The sequence below is a fragment of the Danio rerio genome, chromosome 13 (genome assembly GCF_052040795.2).
Source record: "Danio rerio strain M-AB ecotype USA chromosome 13, GRCz13ab, whole genome shotgun sequence".
NCBI classification, from domain to species: Eukaryota; Metazoa; Chordata; class Actinopteri; order Cypriniformes; family Danionidae; genus Danio; species Danio rerio.
The window spans coordinates 43,211,751-43,234,317 of NC_141033.1; the positions used below are offsets into that span (position 1 = coordinate 43,211,751).

At 34.7% G+C, this 22,567-nt stretch overlaps 1 protein-coding gene across 15 annotated transcripts in view; it reads left to right on the forward strand.

The window, feature by feature from the left end:
- The window catches only part of hpse2 (heparanase 2), a 205,074-nt gene that overhangs the window by 112,567 nt on the left and 69,940 nt on the right, over positions 1–22,567 (forward strand). For 12 of the 15 annotated variants that reach the window (XR_015506286.1, XR_015506288.1, XR_015506287.1 and 9 more), the window contains 2 exons: positions 1,019–1,190; positions 13,313–13,360. Coding sequence is in view for 9 of the 15 variants with exons in the window: in XM_087279709.1 (XP_087135835.1) it covers positions 1,019–1,190; positions 13,313–13,360 (220 nt within the window). In the remaining 6 variants the exon portion in view is untranslated. Of the gene's footprint in view, positions 1–1,018; positions 1,191–13,312; positions 13,365–22,567 lie in introns of all 15 variants that reach the window. The other 3 variants (XR_015506289.1, XR_015506290.1, XR_015506291.1) reach the window with 1 other exon arrangement.

Here is a 22,567-nt window from a genome sequence, read left to right on the forward strand (position 1 = left end):
GAATTACAAATCCTCTAACCAGGTAGTTGGACCAACACGATTCCTTTATGTTGTCCCGACACAAAACGCTTAAGTTAACTTAATGGTTTACAAATTTAAGTCTAAACAAAAAACAAACGAATAGGCCAAAGAAATTACAATAATTTTGTTGTTTCAGCTCATTTGAAGCGGGTAGTTTCAACAAGCAGCAGTAATCATTTTTCAGTGTAATACAGTCTTACATATAATAAAAAAGCTGAAGTAAAATTCTTGCTTAGGCAAAAAAAAATAGACTTCAGAAATGTGAAATGAAAGGTTATTTTCAGGCAACTTTAACAATGGCTAACGTTGACTAGACTGATAAACTCCAAATCAATCTCAATACTTAAATACTCAAGCTCTTATCACAGTTGGGATCAAAATAAATTATTATTTAAAAACGGACAAATTGAGTGAATGTCTGTGGTGTTTATTACCTAATGAAGACTGATGCTGGGCTGCACTGTGGCACAGTGAGTACCTCACAGCAAGAAGGTCGCTGGTTCGAGCCGCAGCTGGGTCAGTTGACATGTCTGTGTTGAGTTTGCATGTTCTCCCTTTGTTGGCGTGGGTTTCCTCCAAGTGGTCTGGTTTCCCCCACAAGTCCAAAGACTTGCGGGGTATAGGGGAATTGGGTAAGCTAAATTGGCCTTAGTGCATGTGTGTGAATGGGATTATATGGGTGTTTCCCAGTACTGGATTGCAGCTGGAAGGGCATCCACTGCATAAAACATATGCTGAATAAGTTGGTGGTTCATTCTGCTGTGGCGACTACAGATTATTAAAGGGACAAAATTAAAAACAATGAATGAATGATGCTGAAGCTTTGCTAAATATCTTAAATTATAATAAAATGTCAGTGTTTTTGTGTGTATTTGGTGAAATAAATAAATTCTTGTTGAGCATAAGAAACTTTTAAAACCATAAAAAAAAATTTAATGAGACCAAACTTTTGATGCATTATTTTCATCATGCATTATTATCCTCTGTTTGCCCTCAGAGCCCAACAGTTACCGCATAATGGCTGCTCGGTCAGTCAACAGCTCTCGTCTGGCTCAGGATTACACTCTTCTAAAGACGTTACTGCAGTCGGTGCGTTTCTACAGCCGAGCAAACCTCTACGGGCCAAACATCGGCCGTCCTCGCAAAAACGCAATCCTCTTACTAGATGGGTGAGTTTCTCTGTGGTTCTTCAGAGTTATTTTAGCCTCCCTGCGAGCACTTACTTGTGTGTTTGACTGTGTGGAGAGTGATGAGTTATAAACCCAGTGTTCCTGCTGAACTCTACAGCTTTCTGCTTATGTGTTGGTCAAATAAATATTTAGGCTATTTTGATAATCCTGTCAGATACCGATAATACTGCTGTGCTTTTAAGGTCATTTGACTAAATTTTATGATTTTTTTTTATATTAAAATTAGTTTTGAATTTTAGTACATTTCTATTACAATAAGGCTGCACAATATATTGTTTGAGCATTGATACTGTATAGCAGTGTGTGCATCCATTTGTATTTTAACAGTAACCACAGATCAAAACACACAAGATTTGTGGAGACACTACAGAATTTAAGCATAATAGAGGAAAGTTTGTCACCTGCAAAGTGTTTTCAAGGCCTGTGACTGGATGAGCATTTAAGGAGAGTTTGATGCATTCTAATAGCACATAAAGAAGTTTAATAAAGATTCATTTTATTAAATAATCTATATAATGAAGACTGCAATGCTATTTTACATTTGATTATTCAGTTTTATGCACTTAAATACTATTAGACCCTCCACAGAAAACCATTAGGCACTGTTTATTTCACTTTAACATTTGCTCCATTGTGTTTGTTTGTTTATTCATTTGTGTTTATGATATGTATAATATAAATCACATCACTCCCCTACAAAATCATCCCAATAAATCTAAATGAATGACTTTCCAAATAGAACTATTTAAGTCATCTGGTGAAATTGTATTTATATCGTAATATATACCGTAGAGTAAAAAAATATTGCAATGCCAACTTTTCCAATATCGTGCAGCTCTAATGTGTACTTTGTATAGGCAAAAATTAATAAAGATGAGCAAATATACAGCACATATTGTTTATTTGTTTTTAAATGTATTTGTAAATGTATGTGTTTTAAATGTATAGTTTTTGTTAAGGATACATAGAATTGATCTATTCTAAATTAACAGTCAAAAACATTTAAATTAGCTGGAAAAGCCTTTCATTTCTAATAAAAATGCAGTGTTGTTTTGAACATCCTGTTCACTAAAGACTCCTTAGAGAAAATGTATGAAAAAACTTAAATATTAAGTAGCACAATTGTTTTCAACACTGAAAAGCAGCCTTAGAAGAATTCTGAAGGATCATGTGAGACTAAAGTCCTATGGCACTCTTGTAAAGAGTAGGGGTGTAACCTCTGTGCCCTGGCCAAAGTCCCTTCATTGGCCCTTACCCATCATGGCCTCTCAATCCTCCCCATCCACCGAATTGGCTTTATCACTGTCTCTACACTCCACCTATAGCTGGTGTGTGGTGAGCGCACTGGCGCCGTTGACCAGTGGCTGCCGTCGCATCGTCCAAGTGGATGCTGCACACTGGTGGTGGTGTGGAGACCACCTTCATGATTGTGAAGCGCTTTGGGTGTATGGCCATCCATGATAAATGCACTATACAAATACACTCATTACATAAAGGCTAAATTAATGATGCTAAAATGTCAGCTTTCCTAACAGGAATTAATTAGATTTAAAAACATTAAAACCCTTGTTTTAAATTGTAATACATTTTCACATTATTCAGTTTTTTTTAAATATTATTTTGATCAAATAAATGCAAAAATAAAAACAGAAATTGTAAAGAAAAAAAAAAGAAAAAGAAAAAAAAAACAGCCTTTGAATTGCTGTTTGAATCATCTTTATACCCACAGTGTATTTTCTGATTTTATATAATAACTTGTTATTTATCTGGTATCAACAATAATTTTTTTGTAAAATGATCTATGAAGTTAGTGTCATTACAAGAAAAAGAAAATTAGCAAAATGTGAAAATTAAAAAACATTCTTATTGGACTGAATCATTTATTGACAGAATTTACATATAATGCTGTGTTAACATCAGACGTGGCATGCGTGAATTAATCACGCTATTCACATGTAAATAGACGAATTAACATTTTAAGTTTACTTGCTTCATTCACACGTCAATTTCGCTTCATTCATGCATAAAATTCACTTCACAACAGATGCAGAATTTCCGTCATGATTCGTTTTTTTCCAAATGATCCGAATTTCCGCGTATATTCTTTCAACGCTTTTTCTGCACCGTTAATGATTTTGTAAATTACACGGTGTTTAACTGTAATATGAACTTTATTTTACTGTAAGACATTTATGCAGTATGTTACTGTGTTTTAAAGTGGCATTGTGAAAATTACAGTATATTTTACAGTAAAGATATACATACAATTGTGTAAATACATATAGAGCAAGATAAATGCTGTAAAATGTAAATATAGTATTTTTACTGTAATTGATTTACAGGACTTTGCTGGCGAGCTGCTGCCAGTAAATTACTGTAGATCTTACAGGAAACTGTTGACAGTGTAGTTCACTAGATCCTTTCAGAGGTGCGCCCAGCTGTATGTGGTTATCTGTGCCGCAGGATATTCACGTCTTTGCATGACTTAACATGTAAATCACTCGCGCTTGATGCTTCATCATTTGGTGTGAACGCAGCATTACTTTTATCTGTCTTTTTTGAAGGTGAAAGATAAAGTAAAAGAATTAATTTAATAATCTGTAAAAAAAAAACTTGCTTCAGCTCATTTTAAATAAGTACTTTGAACAAACAGCAAAACAACATTTATTAAGTGTAAATTAGGACTATTTTCAACCACATTGGAATGAACCGCCAACTTGTCCAGCATGTGTTTTCACAGCGGATGGCCTTCCAGCTGCAACCCAGTACTGGGAAACATCCATACACACCTGTTGACACTCTTACACTACAGCCAATTTAGTTTATTCAATTCACCTGTAGCAGGCCAAACTTGGTCCTGGAGGGCTGGTGTCCTGTATATTTTTGTTTCAACTCCATTTAAACACACCAGAACCAGCTAATAAAGCTCTTACTAAGTGTACTAAAACTTCCAGGCAGGCGTGTTAAAGAAAGTTGGAGCTAAAGTGTGCAGGACACCGGCCCTCCAGGACCGAATTCGCACACTCTTGACCTATAGCGCATGTCTTTGGAATTTGGGGGAAACAGGAGTACCCAGAGGAAACCCACACAAACACTGGGAGAACATGCAAACTCTACATAGAAATGCCAACTGACCCAGCCGGGACTTAAACCAGCAACCTTCTTGCTGTGAGGCGACAGTGCTAACCACTGAACCACCATGTTGCCATTTAGAATGCATTATATCATGAATGCACAGGCAGCTGACTGCTACTCTGTATGTTCTGGTTGGTTTTGTTTGTCACATCATGTGGCGTTTTGCACTTTCAGTGACTGGTTACTGGAGGAGAGCTTTTCTGATGGTGGACTCGTTTTAATGGCTCGTATAAGAGATCTCCACAGCACATTGTTTAAGAAAGCGCCGTACTGTCCGCCTGCTGGAGGAGCACATGGCCGAGGCCTGTTTATGTTGCTCCATGTGGACTGTTAGTCCAGGGGCCTGTAGCACCATTGAAACGCACCGTCAGATAAATAAAGTGTCACTCTATTAATGGTGTGACAGAGCAATGTTCCACCTGCGTGAGACTCCTTCCTCTCTCTCTATACTGCAAGAGCTCCTGCTGCAGCACTGCAGATTTTAGTTTAGAGGATTAGGCGCGTTTAGGCAAAGATTTTGTCTTAAGTCACAACATGTATTAAGTAGACTTGTTTAGCTTTGCATTTACCCAATGAGAACTGTTCTACGTCCGATTGATATTATGCGATATTATACGTCTGATAACTGTTTGTGTATTCCTTTTAAACTTGTTTTAACACATTTGAAACCGCTTTTATTCATTGTAATTCGTTTTGTTTCCTATGCCAATTATATTTGATGATTCTTTTAAACTTTTTGTTTATTTAAAACACTTTGAATTGCCATTATGTGCTATATAAATAAACTTGGCTTGCCTTCTTGCCTTGCCTTAAAGGGATAGTTTACCAAGAAATGAAAATTCTTTCATCATTTACTCACCCTTTACTTGTTCCAAACCTGTTTCAGCTTCTTTCCTTTGTAACCTTTGACTTCCATAGTGGTACAAACAAATACTATGGAAGTAATAAGACTACAAAAGCCATGTTTCTACAAAACATCTTCTTTTTGTGTTCAACAAATAAAGAAATTAACCTCCAAGCCAGCCTTAGGACTTGGACGCAGTGAGGAACTGTTTTTGCATATGTCACTGTTTACGAATAGATTACATAAAAAAGAACACAAGTAATCTTGACAAACCATACATCAGTGTAAAGCTACAACTCTCAAGCAGCTATCGTAGCTAGTTGTTTTTCAATGGGAAGACTATAAGGAATGTATTTGCATAATTTGTGTAAGTTGTGCATTAGATATGGAAGACATTGTAATAACAAGACACAGATGCATTCTTTGCTGTGCATGTTTATGTCACTGTTTCTAACAGGTTAATAAAAGTTTGCGACCACTTGAGGGTGAGTAAATTATTTATTTTTGGGTGAACTATTCCTTTAAGTAAATCAAGTACTGTAGATGTCCATGGTGAATTAATTTTTGGTAATCTTTTATATTGGTATATCTTATCAATGGTCAATTACGGTGAGACACGGCAGGCAAAAACAGTTTTTTCATCCATTTGTCAGTTTTAAGATATTAGAGGGTTTTTTTCATAAAAGGAAGCTAGAAATACGTATCAATTTGTGCTCAATTACCATTATGTGCTATATGAATAAACTTGCCTTGCCTTAAAGGGATAGTTCACCAAGAAATGAAAATTCTGTCATCATTTACTCACCCTTTACTTGTTCCAAACCTGTTTCAGCTTCTTTCCTCTGTAACCATTGACTTTCATAGTTGGACAAATACTTTGTCAATGGCTATAAGTCAATGGCTACAGGTTTCCAGCTTTCATCAAAACATCTTTTTATGTTCAACAAAACAGAAATTAATAAAATATTTTGAGTGATCTTTAAGCCCCTTTAAGTCAATCAAGTACTAGGGGTGTGAAAAGCTGTTTCCATCCAAAGATGCAAATTAAATGTATGCGCTAAACAGGAGTATTTCATAAAAGACGTGCAAATAAAGCAGCGTTTCCATCCAATGACTGAAAGAGAACAAAATCGCCACTTCCTAATTACTGACACCAAATATCAACAATAAAAATTTGCTGCAGTTGGAGAAGCTGCGTGAATCTTTTCTTTATATAAAAATGACTTGCTCCTCAGAAGACATTCCTGACATGCAGTGAACGCGTGGTGGCGTTTGAAGACGTCAGACACAGAGCACAGACGCTCTTGACAGTTCTGGAGGTAATTAATAATATAATAACACTAACACTGAAACGGTTAATGACCAAAACAACATTTCCAATGTTTTACAATGTGCTCAGGCTGTTGGTTTGTCTGTTCACACACATTTTTATCATCACATGATCTCTTATAACAAAATCACATGACTTTTTTATGCAAAAACTGGAATTTATTCAGCAAAAGTGTTTCCAATCGTAGTTTATGCGCATATTTTCTTATCTAATAAAGAGTTTATCCTACTTGGTTTTGCACATACGATTATTATGCGCATTTTTAAAACTTATCATGACGTGTCTTGACGCTTTCATCAACTATTTTTTATGCGCATATCCAAAATACACATAGGTTGATGGAAACATAGCTAATAGTGAATTAACTGTTGGTTTAAATTGTTAAATTACATTAATGTATCTATCAAGGGTCAATTAAGGTTAGATACTAAGGTTAGGCAAAAATATTTTTTCATGCATCTGTCAGTTCTAAGATTTTAGGCTTTATAAAAGTGTTTGTTTCAGTAAAAAAAAGCAGCCAAAACACACATTATCAATTTGTTTTTACATTTTTAATGCTGTTTCCTTAAATTTGTTTTTCTTCTGCACTGAGCCATAAATCTAACACATAAATCTCCACTTCAGCAGCACTCTCTGTACATACATAAAGTCTTTTATGTATAATTTCTAATATGAAATATACATAATATACAACATCTGTTATTTCGCACAAAAAATAGATTTTTGTCAGTATGTTTGATTTATGGAGAAAAGAAAAAGAGATTTCCAAAATCTCAGCTGTAAAAACCTTTGAGTAAAATATGTTAAAAAAAAAAAATAAAACATTTTATAATTTAAACATAAAACAAGAATGTTCAACCTGATTCTTCCAGTGTTCATCTCTGCATCTAATGGTTAATTGATCATTAATTGAAACAATAATCACTTAAATAAGATTGGAAGTGGAAACAGACTTTCTCTTTAAGAACCATTTGAAGTGATTCAGTGACTGTGAGTTATTTTAAAATGATTCACTAGAGTTATGTGTTAACATGCCTATATGAAAAGTCATTTGGATTGATTAATTGAGCGTGAACGAGTCTTTATTAATGATTCATAAGAGTTATTTGTTGATGTGCTTAATAAGAAGAACCCTTTGGGTTGATTCAGTGAGTGAGAACTAGTCTTTATTTATGATTAATAAGAGGTATTTGTTGGTGTTCCTATCAAAAACCATTTGAATTGATTCAGTGAGTGTGATTGAGTCTGTATATATGATTCATAAGAGTTATTTGTTGATGTCCATATTAGGAAAAACCATTTGGATTGATTCAATGAGAATGAGTGAGTCTTTATGATTCATAAGAGCTATTTGTTGTCATTCCTAAGAAGAGTCATTTAAATTGACTCAGTGAGTGTAAATGACCCTTTGTATTTGATTTTTATTTAATTTTTTTGTTGACATCACTATGAAGAGTCATTCAGGTTGATTCGGTGAGTGTGATTGAGTCTTTAGATATGATACAGTACATAAGAGTTATTTTTTGACATCCATATGAAGAGTCATTCAGAATGATTCAGTGAGTGTGATTGAGTCTTTGCTGTATATATGGCTCATAAGAGTTATTTTTTGACATCCATATAAGGAGTCATTCAGATTGATTCAGTGAATGTGATTGAGTCTTTATATATGACTCATAAGAGTTGTTTGTTGACATCCCATTCAAGAACCATTCACTTTGATTCAATGAGAATGAGTGAGTCTTTATATATGATTCAGAAGAGCTATTTGTTGACATTGCTATGAAGAGTGAGTCGGATTGACTCAGTGAGTGAATGAGTCTTTGTATATGATTCATAAGAGTTGTTTGTTGACATCCCTATAAAAAACGTTCTTATTGATTCAATGAGAATGAGTGAGTCTTTCTAAATGGGTCATTAGCGAGTGGGTTGTTGGTGTCCATATCAAGAGCCATTTGGATTGAGTGCGTGTCTGACTGAGTCATTCCACATGGCTCATTGGAGTTAACTGTTTGTGTATTACCATGCAGGAGAATGAGGTTGTTCAGATTTGGTCTGAGTGTTCTTTGGCACTGTTTCTAATTAATGCTGAATAATTAATGCAAAACTCCCATGTCTGAAATCCCTTTAAAACAAGACTCATGTCTCAATCATTCAGTCTGTGGTTTTAAAAGAGGATTTGAGCAATGCTGCCAACCGTATGCTTCTAAACACATATTTTTATGACAAGAGCATATTAAAGCAGTGCCAGCGTTGATGTGCTAAGTATTAAGAACACATTTTTCTAATTCTGACATCTGAGATGAATACCTCTGCAATTCATTTGTGAGTATTCATGTTACGTTGTTTGTGCTTTTGTCCTGTTCATCAAAAAACTGGTTTTGTAGAATAATGGCTTTTGTGAGTGGATACTAATTGGTTGTAATGCCTGTGTGACAGAGCCAGATATAAATCTGTCAGTGCCTAACCAGAGCTTCCTCATTCCTGCAAACAGCGGCTTACAGCAGACCCTGTCTACACCTACACACATATTAACAGACCAATTGAACACACACACATTAAGAGATCACTTGAAAACAAGATTTGCTTTATTCCAGTGGATCTTAAACTTAAAAGTACTACCTCAGAAACTGCCTCTCCAAGTATCACCATAATGAGCAGTATTGAAATACAGTAGCGTAGTAAGCCCAGTAATGAAGCTACAACTCTGTTCAGTTCAAATACGTGGTAGAGTAACTACTATTATTAAGAATATTAATTATTATCAGCCACTTTAAACATTATAAATACTTTGAACATTACACTGTCCTGTGCTTGTATGTAAAAAACAAACAAACAAGCAAGCAAACAAACAAAATAAATCGTCAAGGTTTATATTGAAATGTGCTTTTAAAATTTAAAAATGGTAGGCTACTCTTCTAAAAAAAAAAAGAAAAAAAAAGTGAAGTATTAACAAATAGTAGCCTATTCATCAAAACCTGGAGATGTTGCTTGGACCTCATAAATATAGGCTAAATGTCATCACATTGATATACAAATCATTTTTTCTAATTTTTTAAATATATGTAGCAAGTACATATGACATATTTGATTCCTCCGCGTACCACTAGAAGAAAGCCACCGTATCACTAGTGGTACAGGTATCACAATTTGAGAACCACTGCAATATTCTATAAAGGTCTGACAACATTTCTTCCAAAGTTTATATGATAATTATAGGTGGGCAAAGACTTTTTTAAATCTAGATCAATCTCGGAATTAATCTAGATTAATCTAAATAAAAATGGCTTATTTGAATTCTGCCGAAGGCATTCAGAATATGTGTGCTACTCAAACAATCTTTGAGAGCAAGTTTCTCAAGCCATGGTGGCGCATTAGTACAGGGGCTCATCTCCTGTCTCCAAAATGCATCACAAACTGCTTGAGAAACTGTTCTACTATGATAATTGGTGATAAAAATAGATTGTTCAATAAGACGTATTTGTGTTTACTGTTTATTCAGTTAAACATGACGTATGAACAGTAGGCTTACATAAACTCGAAACAGCAATTTTTAATCACCTTAATCCGACGAAAGTCATAAATGAACTAAACAGAAATGGAATTAAGACATGTGGAGTAATGCAGATATTAGTGGCATTATTGAAGTAAACACCGCAATCAGTAAACACCGTCATGTAGGACTTTTTTCCGTATTTTATTACTCTATTACTTATTTTCTCTATTTTATTACTTTATTACTACTACTCTCACCAGTCCTTACTCCTTATTTGCATCTAATACCCCAGTTTGTCATGGGGGCATGGATGAAATGTTAATGAGTTAAAGTGAAACTGCCGAACTGTTACTTTTTCACACACACATGCACAAGTTGACGCATGAACGGTTCAGAGCGTAATACTTACCACTCACTGCTCTTGAGTGCTTTAAAAAGGGCTGCTTTTACCTCATACTTTGAGTAATATTTACAGCAGATGCTTTTACTCTACTTTACATTTTTGGGTAAGTAATGGTACTTTTACTTGAGAATGATATTTTTTTAGTACTGTTTCCACCACTGAATATAAGGGATGCACCAAATTTTTAAAGTTCTATATATACTCTATATATAAGCATGAACAACACATGCTCAGTGGTAAAGGAAAGAGTAATAACACATCAACAGAACATGCAGTATACTTGTTCCTGCTGCCAGCAATAGCACCATTGTGAAAAATGATGCGTCTCGACTCTGATTCACTGATTTTGTCTTTTAAGTATCATTTAAGTTATTGAGTTCAATTTAAAATTACTTTCTATTGTTCAGTGTGAGGGCGACGCAGTGGCGTAGTAGGTAGTGCTTTCGCCTCACAGCAAGAAGGTCGCTGGGTCGTTGGTTCGATCCACAGCTCAGTTAGTGTTTCTGTGTGGAGTTTGCATGTTCCTCTGCATACGCGTGTGTTTCCTCCGGGTGCTCCGGTTTCCCCCACAGTCCAAGGACATGCGGTACAGATGAATGGGGTAGGCTAAATTGTCTGTAGTGTATGATTGTGTGTGTGAACGTGGGTGTGGATGTTTCCCAGAGATGGGTTGCGGCTGGAAGGGCATCCGCTGCGTAAAAATGTGCTGGATAAGCGGTTATTCCGCTGTGGCGACCTCAGATTTATAAAGGGACTAAACCGACAAGAAAATGAATGAATGAATGTTCAGTGTGATACTAAATAATTATTACAAAGCTTTTTTGGCTATGTGCATTTAGAATGTTTTGTTAATCCCTAAAAAAATAGTCATTTTAGGCATTGTTTTTTTTTTTCCAGAAAATGACAATTGGTCAGAATAATGTTCAAATTTATTGTGATTAAAAGTGTTTATTCAATTAGCATTATTCTATGGTGTATGTATCAACAATGTATTTCTGAATTTAAAACAGCATTTTGCTTTTATAAAAAAAAGATCTAAATAACAACATTTTATTTCAATTTTGAACGAAATGTCATGAGTAATATATTTATTATTTATTATTACATGTACAGCCTCTTCACTCTTGTGTATTACTCTGCCCATATAGAGTAACAGCATGGAGTGATAAATAAAATAAAATCACTACCACTTTTGACAAATATTGCTGCTGTTGGACAACATGTACTTATGAGTTTTTTTTTTTTTTTTTTGTCGTTAAGATTGCAATTATGCCTATTTAAAATATTTATAATTTTGGAGATTCAGCATGTCGGCTACATACTGAGCAGAGAAAAGACTGTTGCACCGCAAGATGGTGACAAAGACTGCATATTAAGTCTTAGGGTAGAAAAACTCCTCGTTTTCTATTCATTGTTATCAAACCATTATGAAACATAAGTGCTGTTCTAAATTGATCTCTTTCTTTTGTATGTTGTAGTGCTGTATTTATATCATATTAATCTGTTAGTGTTTGCTTTGCTTCGGCTTTTTTGGGGTTTATATTGTGATCTCCTGACTGCAACTAAATACTGAAGAAATACTGGGAAATCTCTGTATACTGATGGCATTTCATGCCGTTCAGCTTTATAAAATTAAAATGTCAGCAAAATCAGCTGTTTTGTCATCACTTTAGACATTACGTTAGCGAATCATTCAAACACTAGCTTTAAAGTGGCATTGGTGAATTAGCCATGGTTTTTGCAGTTCTGATGTCAGCTGCAGATGTAAATGAATGGCCAAAAGAAGGAGTTCCTCATACAACAGTATTTTTGAGGCTCTGCATGTTTGTTTTTCTTTTTATACACAATTATGCCATCAAATCATTGTATGAACCCAATATCACACTTGTAGCAGTGCAATATAGCTGTATATCATCACTGGTGGGACACTAAAGCACTCGGCCTGCAGCTTCAAGCCTACACACGTCTCCCACCAGTGCCGATATACAGCCATATCACACTGCTACTTGTGTTTACTGTATTTATTCATTAAATTTTTTTCTTGACATGTTTTACTCACTTGAGTATGCTATTGTCATCCAGATGTCAAAATGATCTAAAATATTGCCATTGTTACGATCACATTTCATGCAGAAATAGATACAGTATCATGTGATTGTGTAACAGAGTGGCTCATGATGTGATTTAAGGTTTTAATCGAGTCTCGATATCTCACGCAGTGTTGTTTCTCAACTAAATGATAATTCAAGAAGGAAAACCTGGGCCGATGAGAAGGCCAGAAATTCTGAACATGTGAGCTATTTGTCATCATTTTGGCATGGGCCCCTCTGCTCGGTGTGATTTGTACTGTGCAGTTTAGGTGCACCCATTTACTTTCTGCCACAAGCTGTCTTGTGTTTTCCTGCCGGGACGCTTAAGCGCTCATAACTTTGGCAGGCTGCAATGAGACTTGCTATTACGACCACAAGTGCTTTTGTCGAAGTCTTCCTCAGAACGAGACGCCACCCCTTGCTGCTACCAGTCTCGTTCAGATGGAAATGATAAACGCTGTTTTAACGCAGCAGACAGACAGAGGGAAAGAGAGGCAGACGAGAGGGGAATTATAGGACGTTTTGCAGAGAAAAAGGGTGGTCACTGTTTTTCTTTGTGGAACTTTGCCTCTCTGTCACATGAATAACTGTTTAGAAACTTCGCTCCCTATAAGGAGTTTTGTTCGCTGGTTTGATTGAGATTACTCAGCTCACCACACAGATTTACTCGCAGCATGAGAGATCAGTGTCACTGCTGAAATAAACAGACACCTCTTGTTAGTTCTCGATTGGGAGAGGTTTTTTATGTCGACGCATTAGTTTTTCTATTTCTGTTATCATTTTATTTTTCTCTGTTTTTGCAGGTTTATGAAAAATGGCGGTTCTGTGGTTGATGCTGTAACGTGGCAACAGTAGGTATTTTACCTTTTTTAAATTACAACTTTTTATTATTTCTCGCTGTTTATGGAAACTTGGAGAGCCTCTCTGTAAAGATTAATGCAATGTCGCTGTGGTATGAAGTGTCAGTTGTTCTCAACCGGTGGGTCATGACCCGTAAATGAGTCGCAGGACTGTTCGGATACAGCAGAGGAAAAACAATGCAAAAAATACAAAATATTAATATGCAACAAGTCATGCTGTCAAAGACAAAATTATTAGCCCTCCTGTTAATATTTTATTCTTTTTCAAATATTTACAAAGTGATGCTTAACAGAGAAAGGACATTTTTCACAGTAAATCCTAATAAATGTTCCCTACTATATATTTTAGTATATAATATACTGTATATAATATATTATAATATTTTAGCTTTTTTTATTTTCTTTTAAAGGAAATTAAATTATTATTAGCCTCCTTTTGTTCAATTGGCTACAGAACCAAGATTGCCAAGTTATCCTAGTTAAGCCTTTAAAATGCACTTTAAGGTGAATACTAGTATACAGCAAAATAGTAGCTAGTAAAATAGTATGTACTGTCATCATGGCAAAAAATAAATAAATTATTAGTTATTATTACTATTATGTCTTAAAATTTACTAAAAAAAAAAAAAAAGGAAACTAAATAGGCCTAGTGATTTCACCTTGATCTGAAAAGGCACAATTTTTACTTTTACTTTTACTTTTTAGCCCAAAGCGCAGTGCGCAAAAGGATTAAGGGCTTGTCAGAATCTACTTTTGCTATTTATAGGACGGAAAATCCGCTTTGCGCCATGGCGCATGGTCTAACAGGGTTGAGCTTATTCTCTTAATGAGTAATTGGTGTGTTTTGAGAATAAACCAATCAGAGTCTCATCTTGCATTCCTTGAAAGAGTCAGTTGCATTGTGCCATAGCGCATTTGCTATTTACATGGTGTACTTTGTAAGTGGAAAAACTGAGTGCTTCTCTAGCGAGAAAACAGTTAAACAGAGCATCTGCAGCGCGAGAATGAGGGATGAGCCTCCTCATTCTTTACTTTCACTTTCACTTTCATTGATAGGGAAACGTGTTGCACGCACAGACATCCATTAGCCTATAAATAATTAATTCCGCTTGTTAAGCGCAAAGATTTGTTTCAAAACTATTTCTAAATTCAGTTCTAATTTCCAGCAAATGAATAAATAAACAACAATGATAAAGTGTGATAAAAAAACTGAGTTCTATCCTAATATACATGCTCTAAAACCTGACAAGTGGGCAAATCTAAGCATGTTTTTATTAAAACAAATATAAATATGCATATAATAAATAATACTGCTAATAATAATAACGTTATACAAAAGCAAATTGTTATGAATGAACTGAAAAAGCCCTCTGAGATAAAGAAGGCATGAAGGCAGTGGTTTTTATATTTATGTAGGCTAGAAAATAATAATTTTAGTAATATTTTAATCCTTTAAAATTATTTTTCATTTGTAAAGATATTTGCATATTCCTGTACACCCTGTGTGTATTAAGCAATGTATAATTGTTATTCATTGAAATAATTGTTATTTATTAATTAATTCAAGGGTATCTATTATGCTAAAAATCCCTTTTATGTGTGGTTTAAACACCTGTGGCAGCAATGTATGAACACAGCCAGCATCTAATGGTAAAAATGCATTCTTTCTATTTTATATAATCACACTCCATAAAAACAGTCTGCAGAAACGCTTTGATTGACATTCTCCCTTTGTACGTGTCATCAGAGGGGGAAAGCCCCGCACATTAATGGAGATCTCTCCCTCCTTAGCATAGACAGCCCTGAGTGAGAAGCAGTCATCCTCTATTAGAGTTTTAGTGCCCATACCTACTGTTTTTCAGAGTTAACATTAGTACTGTTTTGAATCTGCCACTGTACTGTTGCACTGGCGTTTGTGGCGCCCCTCTTTTTTAAAAAGAGCACAATCTCATTTGAATTTAAAGGGATAGTCACCTAAAACGGCACAACTTGAATCAAAGCCTAAAAAGGGGCAGTTTCAAATAGTTTTTTAAAAATTGTGTGGTATTTTGCACTGAAATTTTGTACACTCAGTGGTGTAAAGTAGCAAATTACAAATACTCAAATTACTGTAATTGAGTAGTTTTTCTCAGGAATTGTAATTTTCCAAGTAGTTTTAAAAATGTGTACTTTTAGGTTCCCTTAAGTAAATTTTTAGTACAGCATTGGTACTTTTGCTGTCGCTACTTTATTTATTCCTGTCTATGGGGATTTAAAAAAACAATCCTATGATTTTTGTCCAATCAAGATATATATACAAGGTAAGTTGCATAATAATGAACTACCTCAAGACATGGGTGATTTATAATTGCAGCAAACTAGTTGGAAGCATTAAAAGTGTCCAAGAAGATGTCCAAAATCGTCACACACAATGACCCAGAGAATGTTTAAATGCAAGTCACTGATGAGAAGATGACAGGTGTTTACTGTATGATGACTAAAATGGTCTTAAACACTCAGCAGGCACAGGATGTCAACATTGTCGAATTAATGTTGATGCCTAACGTCGTGGGGACGTTGTATTTTGTTTAGAAATGAAAATCAGGTTGATGTCAGAACTCAACATTAGGCCGAAGTCAATGTCCAACCTAAAACCAACCAAATATCAATGTCTGATGATGATGTTACAGCTTGATGTTGTGTGGAAATTACCATTATGATGACTATCAGACGTTGGATTTTGGTTGCCATACCTGACGAATAAATGTCAGTATTTGACGTCAATGTGACGTTGGTTTAAGATGTTGGCTCGACGTTGGATTTTGGTCACTTTCTAACAACCTAAAATCAACCAAATATCAACGTAATTTCACATCGTTATTGGACAACAAAATAATCTTGTTCTTAGATGCTGGCTAGACATGGAATTTTTTTCACCTGACGTCACAACCTGAATCTAACCTAATATTAACATCTTATGACATTAGCCCCTTTCACAGTGATACCAGTAAATATGTGGAAAATTTCCAGAACGACTTTTAAATCGTAAAATTAAAAAAAGTGTTGTTCACACAGGCGAGGACGTTATGGAATTTTTCCGGAAAAGAGCATTCACACATCCATTCCAAAATACCGGTAATTCTGACATCATTAACCAGAAATGAGCTCTAAACGGCTGCGCTTGTATTTGTAAACCTTTGACTGCATTACAAACTCTGTGTATGGATCAGTATTTTGGACAACTTCGATGAAAACATATAGAGAAACATTTTCCCATGTCGAGTTGTTCATGATATGTGTGTGTGCTGGCGCTCATAGACTGTTTATGGGCACACGCAAAGCTTGAAGGTAAACAAACAACGGCTTATCATAAGCATCTTATTGATAATTATTTACACGGTTGGCATTCAGATGAACATATAAACGTTATCTGACTAATTTCTAGTAGCTAAATGTGTCTGGAAAAATATTCAAAGGCTTTTATTCTCATAAACCGCGCGGACGTGAATGCGTCTGACTGTTCTGATTGGCTAAAGCAGACGTCTCACGCCATCATGTTCTAGACGTGCACGCGCTTATTCCGGCAATCTTCCTTTTGCGTTCACACAGTGCAGCATTCCGGCAAATTACCAGTAAATTTACAACTTCTCTTTCCGGAAAATAGCCAGAACGAATTTACCGGTATTTTCAAAAAGAGCCTGTTCACACATACACACCTTTCCGGAAAATTCTCAGTAATTTTGCGGAAAGGTGTGTATGTGTGAAAGGGGCTATTGTGTGCCTGCTGGGCAATCACTAGATGCACTACAGAATGTTACGTTTACACACACATGCACAAATTATATGTAAATGCATCAGCTTTTTACAGCGTAATACTCACTTACTACTCACTACTCTTGAGTACTTTTAAAAGGTCTACATTTTACTCATATTTTGAGTGTTATTTACAACAGATACATTTACACTACTTGCACTACATTTTATTCAAATGATGGTACTTTTACTTAAGTATGATTTTTCTTTATTCTTTACACCTCTGCATACACTAGAGACATCAAAGACTTATTTTGCATCTTGTAAAAAGGGACATAATAGGTTCCCTTTAATAAAGATGTTCATTTCCAAGCATTTTAAAAAGTATTATTATATAACTACTACTACACACCTCATTTGCTATAATTTAGACTACCACATATGATGTACTGTACCTGACAAAAGTCTGTTTTCCTATCCAAGTTTTAGGAACAATAAATAACAACTTGACTTCTAGTTGATCATTTGGTATCAGAAGTAGCTTATATGCTAGTCAAAGACTTCTAGATTACGCTTATTTTACCAAAATAAAATATGATCATGTCTTAATTTTTAATGATTTAATTGGGACAGTAAGATCTGGCTTTGACAAAAGTCTTTTCAGAAATAATGTACAGTATGGAATATGAAGTCATGGTGCAGTGGAAACAGAATTAATATTGTGTATGACTCCCATGAGCTTGTACAGAACAACTGCATCCATACATCTCTGCAATGACTCAAATAACTTATTAATAAAGTCATCTGGAATGGCAAAGAAAGTGTTCTTGCAGGACTCCCATAGTTCATCACGACTCTTTGGACTCATCTTTATCGCCTCCTCCTTCATCTTACCCCAAACATGCTCAATAATGTTCATGTCTGGTGACTGGGCTGGCCAATTCTAGAGCATTTTGACCCTCTTTGCTTTGAGGAATATGATGTGGAGGCTGAAGTATGAGAAGGAGCGCTATCCTGCTGAAGAATTTGCCCTCTCCTGTGGTTTATAATGTAATAGGCAGCACAAATGTCTTGATACCTCAGGCTGTTGATGTTGCCATCCACTCTGCAGATCTCTAGCATGCTACCAGTACTAAATGTAACCCCAAACCAGGATTTTTCCTTCACCAAACTTCACTGATTCCGGTGAGAATCTTGGGTCCATGCAGGTTCCAGTAGGTCTTCTGCAGTATTTGTGATGATTATGATGCAGTTCAACAGATTATTTATCAGAAAAAATGGACCTTCTGAAACTTTTCCAAATTATCAACTAGAAGTCAAGTTATTATTTGTTGCTCTAACTACTGGGATCGACGACAAGACTTTTGTCAGGTAGTGTGTGTGTCATCAGCTATACTGTTCTTCAGGCATCTACAATGGCAATGCAAAAATCAAGCATGGAGTCTTCTGTTCCCCTCCCCCACCTTAATTTCTAACACCTGTGAGGTGGGATAATGTGCCGGAAGGTAAATTTACACTCCCAGCAAACACATGGAGGCCTCTAATTGAGCCTTTTTCCCTAATCTGCCTAAGTACCATTACTGAGAAGTGTCGTAAAAGATGTCAACAGTTGGTTTACGTTCAATAGCTCTTCCCACTTAAAACAATTAACATTCCGTTCACGTATTCAGTAAAACATTTCGATTCTACGACTACTCGTTTTGTGTCATTTATTTTATTGCAAATTCAATAAAATCTATGCACAATTTGCACTTTAACATAACTGTTTTCTATTGTAGTACATTGCAAAGTGAATTTATTCCTGTGACGCAAAGCTGAGTTTTCCCACAGACACACACATAGATATTTGTATGCTGCTAGGAAATAGAATACTTCATAGTATGAGTAAAATGTACATTTAATGCTTCACCTGCGACATTAAAGACTCTTTTAAGCTATTAGAGCAGCTGTTTTCCTAAGGCAAAAGGATTATAACCTGTAATGTTTTTCATCTCTAAACAACCACTTGGCAAAAACCTTCAATCCTATTAACTGCTTATGGATTGAAGCACCGTGTCTTCTAATTACCCATTGTGTCTTCCTGGGTATACGTTTACACAACAAAAAAAAAAATGTACTAAAATTGGAGTCATTTATTTCTTTGCGTTCAGATAATAGTGTTGCCAAAACAGATCCATAAAACAACAAATAACATGCATGCCTGTACGCATAGGATTTTTTTCCCCCAAATGACACACTATACTCTATGCCAGTGGATCTCAAACTTTTTTTACCAAGTACCACCTCAGAAAAGCATTGTCTCTCCACGTACCACCACAATGACCAGTATTAAAATACAGTAACGTAGTAAGCAGCTACAGCACTGGACAGTTCAAAAAACCTCAGATTAATTCCTATTATTAGGAATATTTATTATTGTCAGCTTTAAACATTATAAATAGTTTGAACATTGTTTAAATTAAATGTGCTTCTAAAAGTTAATTTAAAATGGCACTGTTAAATGTAAAGTATTAACATATGGAAACCTATTTATCAAAACCTGGAAATGTTCTTTGGACCTCATAAATATAGGCTATATGTTATTATATTCATATTTAAACTCTTCTTGATACATTTTGAAATAGATGATGCTTGTATATATGACTTATTTGTATGTCTTTGAAATCTAAACATTAACTTGTATTTTATATATATGAATTGTATTTACATATTTCGATTACAAATTAGATCTGCGTGTTTGAGAAGGCTTTGCGTGTCAGCAAAGCAAGTCATTAAACCATACTTGTCAACATTAGGATATAAAAATACAGGATACGCCCTCAACAACCGTAAAAAATATGAGGAGGAAATTATCTTCATGAAAAAATACATAATAAACATGAGAAAACCGAAAGTAAAATAAAAGATGCAGCCTATTAAAATCAATTACTGTTATAGTATGTGTCAAAGGGTTAAAAGTGTTCATTTTGTTACTTTAATTATTTATCAATTCCTCTGTGTACCACTAGAACGAAGATTGCATACCACTAGTGGTACACGTACCTCAGTTTGAGAACCACTGCTCTATGCACTTATGCAGTATTCACTTAAACATTTAAAATTTTTTCGTATGAAGGGCCAAAAACCAAATATCATTGAGAGCCGTGGGCCGAAGATAAATTTACCAAACTACAGTTGAAGTCAGAATTATTAGCCCCCCTGAATTATTAGCCTCCCTGTTTATTTTTCTCCATAATTTCTGATTAATGGAGAGAAGATTTTTTCATCACATTTCTAAACATAATAGTTTTAATAGCTCATTTCTAATAACATATTTATTTTATTTTTGCCATGATGACAGTAAATAATATTTTACTAGATATTTTTTCAAGACACTTCTATACAGCTTAAAGTGACATTTAAAGGCTTATCTACATTAATTCGGTTAACTAGACAGGTTAGGATAATTAGGCAAGTTATTGTATATTGATGGTTTGTTCTGTAGACTATTGAAAAAAATAGCCTAAAGAGGTTAATAATTTTGTCCTTAAAATGGTGTTTAAAAAATTAAAAACTGCTTTTATTCTAGTCAAAATAAAACAGATAAGACTTTCTCCAGAAGAAAAAAATATTATCAGACATACTGTGAAAATTTCCTTAATCTGTTTAAAATCATTTGGGAAATATTTAAAAATGAAATAAATAAATAAATAAATAAATAAATCAAAGGGGGGCTAATAATTCTGACTTCAACTGTAAATTATACTAATGTTGCCATGGGTAATTCCGTAATATTTAAAAATAAATAGAAACGTATCACTTTGAATCGTATTACCTAATGCAGTATAACTTTAGTAATGATAAATAAAAACATAAACAGTCACATTATAACACAGTGGAGTTCAATGCTGAATACACTAGTCGAGCAGAACCTGCCTTTGCCTTGATTTGCTCTGCATTGTCCTCTATCTGTCGGTGACAGTATGTACATTTTAAACTTAATTACAGCATTTCAATTTAAGCATTTAATTTAATAAATGTAGCTTAATAATATATCAAACAAATAAAAGGTTACATTAAATTTGAAATGACAATTCCTAAACCATCCCCATCATTCTCAGATAGGATGGTGGGCCAAATCAAAGGTTACCATGGGTCAACTTTGGCCCTGCAGGCCCTAGTTTGGGAATCACTGGTCTATAGCAGGGGTTCCCAAACTTTTCAGCCCGCGACCCCCAAAATGACAATGCCAGTGACTCGTGACCCCCAATATTCTCTGAGGTGGTGGTTATAAATACAGAAACCTTGTATGGAATGACGCGCACACACACATCAATAGACCCAAGTCTATTCTTTGTTTCTTTTTTATGTATGTCAGTGCTATAAAAGGGCTAGAAAGTTTAACCTGGTGTTATAAAATCAATCTGCTGCATCTGACAGTATTGCTGTGTCTTTAGTATAATGTAATTACCCAAGAAGTCGCAATCCAATAGAACTATTAACAATAAGCTACTATAGTAACTATATAGTTTATAGTAAATATAAACAACTATTTTTTCTTTTCAGTAGGTTACTGATAAAATACAGTAAGTCTTAAGGTTTAATAAAATTAATTGATTTTTGAAAATCACCAGGCGACCCCCCCCCCCCCCCTTCATTGTCCCGCGACCCCTCGGGGGGTCCCTACCCCCTCTTTGAGAACCTCTGGTCTATAGTGTATCAATTTTATGGAGTTGTTTACATCTGGTCACTTCATGTGTTTTCTCTGATCGGATAGATATTTGATTTGAGAAAACGCTTCCATTTACATTTAACATCTTTTCTAAACAGATTCGGTTCCGATCTTCAAATCCTGTGACACTAAAAAAATATATTTGCTGTTTGTTCAAACTACTTATTTAAAATGAGCTGAAACAAAAGAATTATTGTGTTTATTCAGGTCAACTTGATTGTTTTATGTTCAATCCATTTAAATTTGTAAAAACTTTCTAACTATTCTAAAACATAAATCAGTTAGCTAACACATATTTTAATCTCATATATAAATCATACAAATCTTTAATAGTTGTAATTTACAGTAGGCTATTTATTGAGAAATGAAAAAATCCTTCTATTTATTATTATTTATTATTTTATTAATATTATTATTATTAAATAGGATCTTGTTTGTTTTTTGTTTTGTTTTGTTTATTGTAAAAGTCTACTTTTACAATTTGACACATTCAAACCATGGCAGAAATGTTCTAACCAACAGGCCCATGTCATATACAGTACTGATGCATTTCTTAATAAATAGCCTACTATGCGTGAAGTAAAAGAATTTGGGTATGCTATATATTTTAAGTTTTCACAAGCTTTGGAGACGTAAATTTTGCTTCTAAATAATAGGTCACCTACAGCTTTGACTTCTTTTTTTTTAAATGATTCCAAGTGTAAATATTAAAATGTTCTAAAGGAATAGGGTATGGGGGAGTAACTGGGAATATA